At 44.6% G+C, this 10,570-nt stretch overlaps 1 protein-coding gene across 1 annotated transcript; it reads right to left on the reverse strand.

Moving 5' to 3' along the window:
- Positions 1 to 874: 874 nt before the first annotated feature.
- LOC116992443 (chromatin assembly factor 1 subunit B-like) lies at positions 875 to 10,468 on the reverse strand. Its single transcript, XM_033052098.2, is given in 20 exon segments — positions 875 to 1,324; positions 1,635 to 1,694; positions 1,697 to 1,725; positions 2,284 to 2,365; positions 2,368 to 2,397; positions 2,400 to 2,686; positions 2,904 to 3,066; positions 4,047 to 4,138; positions 4,233 to 4,302; positions 5,205 to 5,298; positions 6,440 to 6,524; positions 7,612 to 7,642; positions 7,645 to 7,707; positions 8,083 to 8,186; positions 8,573 to 8,690; positions 8,823 to 8,880; positions 8,882 to 8,926; positions 8,928 to 8,957; positions 9,860 to 9,990; positions 10,432 to 10,468. Coding segments are annotated over 19 exon segments (1,689 nt in total). The 5' UTR covers positions 9,986 to 9,990; positions 10,432 to 10,468; the 3' UTR covers positions 875 to 1,202.
- Positions 10,469 to 10,570: the final 102 nt, after the last annotated feature.

The raw sequence follows: 10,570 nt of genomic DNA on the forward strand, positions 1-10,570 counted from the left end.
AATCCTCAACCCAGCTAAAAAGTTACAAAATCCATTTGAAACCCATCTGAAAAATTGCATTTTCTATTTGAAACCCATCTGAAAAATTGCAAATTCTATTTGAAACCAGTCTAAAAATTACAAATTCTATTTGGAACCCCTGGTGCCATTACCTCAAAATTCCTGTGGAACAAGATGTTAAAAAAAAAAAAAAAGCAGAATTAGGACACACAAATCATCCTTTAAAAGATCTATGAGGAAGCCAGAGAAATAAAATTAACTCTTTATAATTCTTCCCTAGAAGAAAACCCAGATTTAATTAAGTCTAATGAAGATCCATCCTCATCAGAGTGAGAAAACAAAGATCCCATCAAGTTTCCTACAACCTTTTGCTTTATTAATTGTTGAAATTTAACTGGAGGCAAGAGTTCATTTGCCTGAAGACCTGACAGAGGTTTTGTTAATATTTCCTCCCTGTGAGATTTTTGTGAGTCACTTCTGGAACATTTATATTTCTTTTTATGAAGTATGAAATGCTAAAAAGAAATTGTAAGTGTAGAAGTTTCCCATCCACTGGATTGTGTTTTATTGGCTGAGCGAGTTAAGCTGGGGGAAAAAGAAAGGGGAAATTTCAATGTAAAATTCAAATCCTGCTGCCTCAGGAAAATCTCACACCTACATTTCTTTTTTAAGGCAGAAATTAAACTAAAAGAACTTTCAGCAGCTCTTCAGAGGATTTCTTCTTTTTGTTTTCTTGTTTCTTGCAGTTCAAGTTTCCCATTTCTGCTTCCACATCCCAGCCCTGAGCTTTGCTTTGAATCAGCTCCACCCCACAGATAATGGGGAGCATTTTTCTACACAAATAAACCAAATCACACAATTTTCTCTTTTTTAGGTCCTGAACCACATCAAATCTTATTAATGTATTTGATTCTTTTTGCCAGACAGTTCCTGGAAGACACAATACTTTAAGGACTCTGATGGAGACTCCCATCTTACTGGATGGATTTTTAATCCCCACATTTCCCTGATTTCTTTATTCTTGAAGTCACTCCTGCTGCAGAACCCCATTCCTGAAACCTGGGTCTTCTACTGGCAGTTTCTTCACAGTTCTACATCAAACAGGGAACTGGAGCTGGGAATTGAGGATGGAATTTTAGCAACAAAAAATGCACTCAGACATGGCAGCTGTGATTTCAGGCTCTGAGGGGTGTGCTCAGCCTTTATTTGTTGGGCTCAGGGCTGGTTTGGTCTCCAGCAGGTGCAGGAGGGGACAATTCCTCAATCCTGGCACGTTTTGGTGCTGGGGGAGCTTGAAGGCTTTCATCAGATGGCAGTGGCCTCTCTGGAAGAAGCAGAAAGGAAAATCATTTCAAATAAATAAATTCAGATTAAAAGAAATCCCAGCCTGAGAGAGTCCAGCACCTGCAACAATGATAAGATGGAAGTACAAAAGTCTTTAAAAGCTGGAGAACATCCCAGCCTTAATTTATATTTGGTTTCTCAAATATAAATTTGGTTGCCCAAAGCTCCTTCCAGACACATCAAAACAATGAAGGAGCTTTAGAATTTGCTATTTTTCACAATATAAATCTATAATGGAAAAACCTGTGTGGGAAGAGGCTTGGCTGGTATTAAGAGTCACAAAAACTCACCATGCTCCTGTTCTGAGGAAGGAGGGGTGGGAGCTGGCTCTGGATATGCAGAGGTTGGGTGTCTGGCTTCAAGGAAATCAAGTTTATTCTCCTTTGGAAGAACAGAAAACAGTTAAATTGCTTTTTAGACATCATCTCCACGAGTATTTCACTTCAAGATTTAATTCATATAGAATCAGTTAACTGCAAAGGTAGCTCAGAAATATTTTACTGCACATTTTCCCTTCTTTTTACAAGCTGAATGGAGCTTCCAACCCCCTGCCATGGGCAAGGCCACCTTCCAGTGGAGCAGGGTGCTCAATCAATATCTGGATTACTGGCAATTTCTAAAAAATTACATCCTTTGGGAAGTCACCTAAAAAATTATGTCCCACACTGAGGGCCTGTCTACACTTGCACTCTTCTTAAAATCCTCTTTGCCAGAAGGGTGTTTAAAGAGTTCTTGGCAGCTCAAGGCTTCATTTTTGTACAGAAAACAGCACCTGAAGACAGAACCACAGGATATCCTGAGCTGGAAGGATCAAAATCCAACTCCTGGCCAAGACAGACAGCTGAATTGTGAAGGGTCAGGTGAATTCCAAAAGCTCCACATTCAGGAGATGTTTTGACCTCTCACTTGCAGCACAAGCATAAATCTTAAATCTCTCACCTGGGTGTTTTGAAACAGGATTGCAGAGTGGTGAGGGTGACCCTCCTGGGCTGGGGGTTTCTGCTGCTCTGGGTGCTTCTCCTCTCCTCTCCTCTGAGGATGGCACTGGGGGGCTTTGATGCCAACAGGGGTGGAAGGCAGCTCCTTCCCAGCACTGCTGGGAGTTTGGGGTTGGAGTGGGGGATCCTTGCTGGGAGGAGTCCCCTCTGCCAGCCTGGAGCCTGGAGAAATCACTTTGTGGGACTGGTTCTTCTTGGTTTTCTTGTCTGCTGCTGCAGCAGGAGTCCTGACATGGAGCTGGGGCTTCTCCTTCAGGGGCACTCCCAGCTCATCCTCCTCGAAGGTGACAAAGGAGCAGTACCCATCCGTGGAGGAAATGGCCAGGAAGGATCCATCACTGGACCTGTTGGGGATTTATTTTTTTCCCATTAAAGGCCAAGATTTTATTTCAAGCCTCACCCTGATTAACAGCCATAATTCTCTAATTTACAGAGCAGTGACCACATGTGTTATAAATGAAATATAAACCCAAGGCAAGACCCAAAGTGCTGTGCAGGACTGGACATGGAAAAAGGACATTTCCCCCCAGCAATGTAAATGTCAGGAATACAATTCCTTACCATGAAATGTCACTCAGGGTGTGGTAATGGATGTTGGAGACATAACCAAAGGGGAAGGACTGCTCAGTGTCATAGAAAAGCACAGAATCTTCAGAAGCAACAGCAAACACCAATCGGTAGGGGAGGTTAAACAGGGCAGGGGGGGACTTGGGACTGATTTCATCTGCAAAGAAATCAAAGTGAGAATTCTCTTGTATTTATTGCAAGGTGGTGACTGCATTTAGCCATTAATTTCAATAAAATTACATCATCAAGCAGTATAAACACTGATTTTAAAATTTTAAAAATAAACATTTCTGTTGTCCAAAATTTACTCTTTATTTTCTTACTTGAAAAAAATAAATAACTGGCAGCTTTCTCCCTCTGGATTGCTGCTGTTTTGTTTTGTAAATTTTTCCCTGTATTTTCCAGCTGGAATTTTTCATGAACTTTTATATTAAAATCTCCCTTTAAAGAAGCTACAGAGACCAACTGCAGACCCTCATTTCCCTCCTTTGCAACACCATGGATCTAAAATGATGATTGAATTTATTCATTACTATTTTAAAATTATGATGAGACTAGAACAGGTAAATCCTGTAAGGAATATTACAAATTTAACCTTTGAAGAAAGGAGCCAAGCTCTGCCTTTCCACCAGAGTAATGTCAGTGTTGTTAAAATATAAACACTCCTGGACCCACAATAAAGCTGGACTCAATAAATAAAAATAAATTCTTGTGCAATTTCACATAATCCTGTCCCCAGCTCAGAATTCCTGTTCTGCCCAGTAACACCAGCACCGTTTCCCTGAATAAACACCAGTGGTTGTAGCAAACTATTCCAACCCTTGTGATGTGGGCAGCTGAGACTAACAGGAATTATTTCACTGCATTGCTGCTCTGGTGCTAAACCAGGTTATTTTTTTTTTGAACACAAAATGGTTAACAGTTCAAGGAAAATATTTCTCAGTGTTTCTGCAAGGAACAACATTTATCCACTCCACCAAAAGCCACTCGTGAGGGCCTCAGAATGAGGAAACAACCTCTCAGATGTGGTACAGCACTGTCTCAGAGGAATGCTGAAAAGCTGGGGCATAAAACAGTGTCCAGCCACATCTTTTCCCAGATTTGCTGGGAATTCCCAGCCCCTGAAGCTCCCCAAACCTTTAGCAGAAGCTCCTCTCAGCTCAAAGTACACAGGGCAGCAGCGAACAGCCAGAGTTCCCTTGCCAGGACAGGGCAGGTGACCCACGGGCCTGCAGGGAGAGCAGCAGTTCAGAAAACACATCTGCACTGTGTGAATTGGTTGTTTTTAAATAAAAACAGGTTTTTATCTCACCAAAGCCCTACCTTTTAAGATTGTTTCTGGAGAAAACATAGGTGGTGTTTGTAACGTTCTCTCCCGATTCCACACAGCCAGCTGCAAAAACAGAGGTTCCAAAATCACTCAGCTCCTCAGAGAGCTCCTTGTGTCCATAAACATTGCAATTCCTAGGAATCAGGCTTCTCCAAAATCATTCATCACCTCAAAAAGCTCCTGAGCCACACCCTGTATCCATAAACATTGCAATTCCTGGGAATTAGGAATCTCCAAAATCATTCATCACCTCAGAGAGCTCCTGAGCACACACCTTGTGTCCATGAACACTGCAATTCCTGGGAATTAGGAATCTCCAAAATCACTCATCACCTCAAAAAGCTCCTGAGCCACACCTTGTGTCCATGAACATTGCAATTCCTGGGAATTAGGCTTCTCCAAAATGAACTCATCACCTCAGAGCTCCTGAGCACCTTGTGTCCATGAACATTGCAATTCCTGGGAATCAGGCTTCTCCAGAAACATCCTCATTCCCAGGAATTAGGCTTGTCAGTCAGGCAAAACTGAATACAACTTTAAAAGGCATCCCAATATTTATTTAGTGCTGGTTTTGTTTCCCTTACACACTTTTCTCTTCAAAGCTGTTTTTTGATGTTGCCAGACATCAATAAAAGCAGGGTTTGGACAGGGACACAGTGATCCCTCCTTGCAGGGTGGTTTTATTCTGAATGCAGAAACCACTCATTAATTAATCCACTCAATCAATCCTTCATTTCTATTTTAAGACTTCTGGTGTTGCAATTTATTCAGCAAAATGCCAAAGGGAGCTCAGGGATTGGAAGCGCCCAGGGAGGTTTGCAGTGCCCATCCCTGCAGGTGGCACCTGGAGGTGGCACTCAGGGTGACAAGGTGGCCATGGGGCATAGTTAGGACTCCAGTCATGACCTTGGGAATGTTTTCCACCCTCAGTGCCACCACCCAAGTGCCAGGAGATGTCCCCACACCTGGAGTGAGCAGGTAGGAGCCATCAGGAGTGAAGCTGAGCCGGCGGAAGAACGACTTCATGCTGTCGTCGTGGAACATCCGAAAGCTCCTCGCCTGCAAAACAAAAACAGGATGGTGGGAAAGGCCAGCAGTGTGCCAGCTGCAGCCCCAGCAACACAAAACATCCACCTGGACACTCCAGCCTGATGGAGCTTTTCAAATGAGACCTTTTTAAAAGCCATGGCTCCTTCAAGATCGTTATAAATTCTTCACAGCTAAGAAAAATAGTTCCTTGATCCCTCTTGAGCTGCAAAGCAAAACATTCCCAGAGCTGTCACCTCAAACCAGCCATCAGAAAATAAAAAATAGTCATAACCTGGAGAACAACATTATTTAACACCCAGTGCTGCTCAGGCAGCTCCTTCTAAGCCCAGGATTAGAGGTTGAAAGGGAACAACTCTCATGGCAGAGTGCCTGCTCTCAGGCCTGGTCTTCAGTGTCTACAAAACTCTTACAAATGTTTTCCCCCCAGAAAAAAGAGTCAATAGAAGGAATTAGGAAAGTTACAGCCAGCTTGGAGGTGTTATTTTACCATCACTTCAAGCTGTTTGGGAGAAAAAAAAGCTCTTTGTTTTCTCTCTTAGGGTTAGAATTCCCTAAATTATCCCTAATTCATATTTTTCTTCAAAACCTAACTACCTTCTTGAAAATTCCAGGCTGTTAACTTTAAAACATTATTACTGTGTCACATCCATTAACAAACTCCCAGCTACTGCCAGGCATGTTTGAAGCTTTTCTTGTTCAGAACTATTTTTTCCACACTATTTTTAACTTTTATAACTTAAGGGATTGTGTTACTGCTTTCATCAGCAAGAACTTTTGGGGCTGTGGTTTGGGGGTGATGGTGGCCACAGAATTTGAGGTGCAAAAACCTTTTCCATTCTTGGCCTTGCTGCTGATCCCCAATTTGCCCCTCAGTCACCCCATGCTGGTTGTCCTTACTCCCTTTTGACTCCCATGGGCTGCAGGTGGTTTCCAGGTAGATTTATTCCATGTTTTCCCTGGGATTGAGACTGCAGTGCCAGGTTGTCCTAAATAGGGAGTGGATGAGGGTGAAGATCTCTTCCAACCCTGATGATTCTGTGACATAAGGATTATTTGAATGGAAAATATTCCATCCTTTGGTTTTCAGGGAACAGAAAGTTGAGCTAAAGCAGCCCCCAGCAGAATTTCCAGCCCCAGCCTCACCACCCACCTCTCCTTCAGCTCCTGAGCCCGATGGCATCTTGGTGACGTTGAAGGCCACGCGCTTGGTCTGGGTGCTGTAAACTCGCAGGACCCTGGGAGGGAGAGCAGAGTCAGCCAGCAGGGAGCCATGGAATGCTTTGGGTTGGGAGGGACATGAAAAATCAGCCATTTCCCCAGGCAGGGACACTCCCACTGTGCCAGGCTGCTCCAGTGTTCAACCTGGAACTGAACATTCCAGAGATCCAGGGGCAGCCACAGCTGCTCTGGGAATTCCATCCCAGCCCCTCCCCACCCTCACAGGGATGAAATTTTTCCCCAGTGTCCCACCTAACCCTACAAGCTTTTAGTCTGAAGCCATTCCCTGTGTTCCCTGGGAATTGTCCTCTCTCCAGGTTTCCTGCAGCTCCTTCAGGTCATCCTGAGCTCAGCCCAAAGCTTCTCCTGTGCAGGCTGAACAATCCCAGCCTTTCCTATGAGCAGCTTCCTTTCACCTCAAGTTTCCTAAAATGCCCCAAGACCTCCCTTCTCAGTCAGCAACCTGGACCACCAATTAACATTAATTAAAATTCTCCTCATGAGGTAGCACCAGAGGGAGGTGCTTTAATGACTGAAGAAGCAATGAGCCCCTTGCAATGCTTGGGCTCCACAAGGTTTGGGAAGTCCTAGCACAAGGATTTCTGGAGGAATAAGGGAATTAGGAACCAGGCTGTTCCTGCACTGTAGGCTCCTCAAGGGTGGAACTCACCCTAAAAATAAACTACATCTCCATCAGTTATATCATCATGGAATGCTCTGGGCTGGAAGGGACCTTAAAGATCATTTAATTCCACCCCTGCCATGGCAGGGACACCTTCCACTTTCCAGGCTCCTCCATCCCCAAGGATCAATTTATCAGCTCATTAACATGACCATACAGCACTCTCTTAACAAATATCAATAACATGAAAACTCATTTCCTAAAGGAGGACTCCTACAAAATTTATTTGCTGCTAAGAGAGACTGCAGGAATCATTTACCACAAGGCAAAAATGAACTAAAATATCATTTTACTTTCACCTCAACTCGCTTACACAACAAAGTGAATAAAACAAAACCTCATGTTTATGTGGCATCCTTCCTTTTAACTCATCCTCCTGGAAAAAGGAATATTCAGGAAAAACACTGAGACCAACAGCTCACCTGTCACAACTCAGGGTTGCAATATACTGGCTAGAGGATCCCAGGTTACTCCTTGGACATAACTCTTGTGCTCATTAAATATTGAAACTTTCTGTCCTGAAAGTACAAACAGCTTTCAGATCATAAATTCAAACGTGTTTCAAACATTTCACACATAAAGCAATTCAGAATTTCAGAAATACTTTGATGAGACAAAGTTACAGAGGATTTCAGAAATATTTTGCTGAATACTGTTGGGATTTTTCCTATTATTTAAGTGCTGCTTTCTTGCAAAGAAATACCAGAAGCTGACAAGTTTCAAGAAAATAAACTTTCAAAAGGAAAGCCAAGCAGAGCTGAGGCCATGCTGCACCAAAAAGTGGAGTAGGGAATACAGAAAATGTTTGGGAGTAAAAAAATGTGTGAAGTTATCTCCTAAATACTCCAAGGTGGAGAAGATGTGGAATTCCAAGGGACCAGTGCAGCATTTACCTTTATTGACATCCCACATGATTGCTGTGTTATCCACAGAAGCAGATGCCATGTAATTTCCATCAGAGGTCCAACAAATATCATACACATCTTCCAAGTGGCCTCTAGAAGGCAGGAGAAACCAGTTATTCATTTGAAAATTAAAAGCTATGTGTAAATATGAGTTTTATGAAAAAAAAAATAGGTTTAAAAAGTTAAAAAAATATCAAGAGGCAAATAAAGGCTTCTATTGGTGCTTTAAGCACTTCTGCAACTATTCTCACATCAAGCTCAGCCAAGAACTGCTCCTTCAGCTTAAAACCATTGTCCCTTGACCTGATTATTTAAATATCTCCCTCCTTTTTCTGAGTCCCATCAACAGGGAGTTAAAAGGATTAATATCAGAGCAAGCAAACTGTAGACAGCACTGGAGTTGTACACACACTGAAAACTGCACCACGTGGCAAAAGCAAAATGCAAAGAAAAGCAAACTCATCAAATAATAAATTACCTCAAAGTTTTAATGACTGCCCAGTTCTCCTTGTTGAGCTGAGCTTCATCATCATCCTGAAACCCCAAGGGCTCAAACTCTTTGCTCTCATTCAGCTTCCACAGCAAAATGACAGCATCTGTGGAAGAAATCACAGGAAGCTACTTAATTTCCCACTCCCTTTTGCTCATGCAGAACACAATGTAGGTGGATTCCATTTAGTTTAACTCCAAAATGATGGTGGATGAGCTGGAGGAGAAGCAGCTCTCACCATCCCCTCCTGAGGCCAGGATGTCCCCGCTGGGAGAGAAGCGCACGACGTTCACGGCCCTTGGTGTGGCGCGCCAGGTTGGACAGGAACTCCACGATGGCTTTTTCCATCTGGGCCTTTCTCCACTTTCCAGATCTGGTTAAGGACAAGATGTGATGTCACACGATCATCAGGGTGGGAAGAGCCCCTCAGGATCCCCCAGTGCCACCAAAGCCTGTCCCCAAGGGCCACATCCAGCCTGCTCCTGAGCACTGCCACAGACAGTGACTGCAAACCTCCCTGGGCAGCTCATCCCAACCCTCACCACTCTGACAGGGAAATTTTCTTTCCCAATCTCCACCCTGAGCCTGCCCTGGTGCCATTGAGGCCATTTCCTCTCCTCCTTTCCCTTGACACATGACAGAAGAACCCAACCTCCCCTCACTGCCCTCCTGTCAAAGAAAACTGAAACTTTTCTAGGCCTAAAATATGTATCAAAAAATCCCTGAAACATATGCACCATCAGGGAGAAATGAGGTGAATTTGCCAGTGAGGAGGGAAAAAGTTTATCTGAGACAGCTGGAACAAACTACTACAGAAGTATGTAAATGTATGTAATGACTTCAAAGTAAGAGAGATGGTTTAGATTGAATATTAGGATGAAATCCTTCCCTGGGAGGATGAGAAGGGGCTGGGATGGAATTGCCAGAGCAGCTGTGGCTGCCCCTGGATCCCTGGAATGTTCAGTTCCAGGTTGGACACTGGGGCTGGGACATTGGGAGGTGTCCCTGCCATGGCAGGGGTGGCTCTGGATGATCTTTCCAACCCAAACCAATCTATAATTCTACAGACAGCTGCACAATTTTACACTCATCCCTGAAACCATCCATTCCCTGTGGCACGTACCTGCCAACAACCCAATGTTTTGGATAACGAGACCAAGCAGATATTCTGGATAACGAAACCAAGCAGATATTTTTGATAGCATAACCAAGCTGACATTTCTGATAACACAACCCAGCCGGGTTTGGGATCCCTCCCCAGAGCCCCAGGCTCACCCTCACGGCCGTGTCCACCCCGGCCGAGGCCAGGCGATTGATCCTCCCCTCCGCTCCGTGCTGGAAATCCAAGCTGTACACCGGCTCCTTATTGTGCCACACTATCTCACAGGTGATCACCTTCATGTTTCCTGCACAAAACACAACAAACCCCTCATCAGTTCTTGTTCCTTGCGGCCAAACTTTGCGCGGATTTCTCAGCGCCTGGAATTGCAGTCATTGACAGGATGCTTTGAGGGAGGCTGTTTCAAAAAGTTGTGATTATTACGGCTGAATTCCAGTTTAGAGATTGCAAGAGGATGATATCAAGTCCTGTGCATCGGTTTAACACTTGAGAGAAAAACTTTTTTTGGGGGTAACATCCCCATCCGGAATCCAAACACCGAGCGGGCACAGGCGGCCCTGCGCGGGCTGGGGAAGGGCAGAGGCGCTGCTGGCCGCTCCCGGAGCTCCGGGAATCCCCAGTCCCGCTCTCCAGACCGCGGGGACCCCAAATCCCACTGTCAAAAATCCCAAAAATCCCAAATCCCGGCGCGGTTCCCCCGCTCGGATCCGCCCCCCCCACCCCTCACCTGCGGCCCGCCCGCGGTTCCCGCGCGCTCCCGCCGCGCCCGCCCCGCGCATGCGCGCGCCCGCCCTCAGGGGCTGCCGGGGCGGGGGAACCGCAAAAACATCAAAATAAACCTAAAATGAAAAAAAGCTAAATGCTTG

This window comes from Catharus ustulatus, chromosome 2, assembly GCF_009819885.2.
Source record: "Catharus ustulatus isolate bCatUst1 chromosome 2, bCatUst1.pri.v2, whole genome shotgun sequence".
Taxonomy (NCBI): Eukaryota; Metazoa; Chordata; class Aves; order Passeriformes; family Turdidae; genus Catharus; species Catharus ustulatus.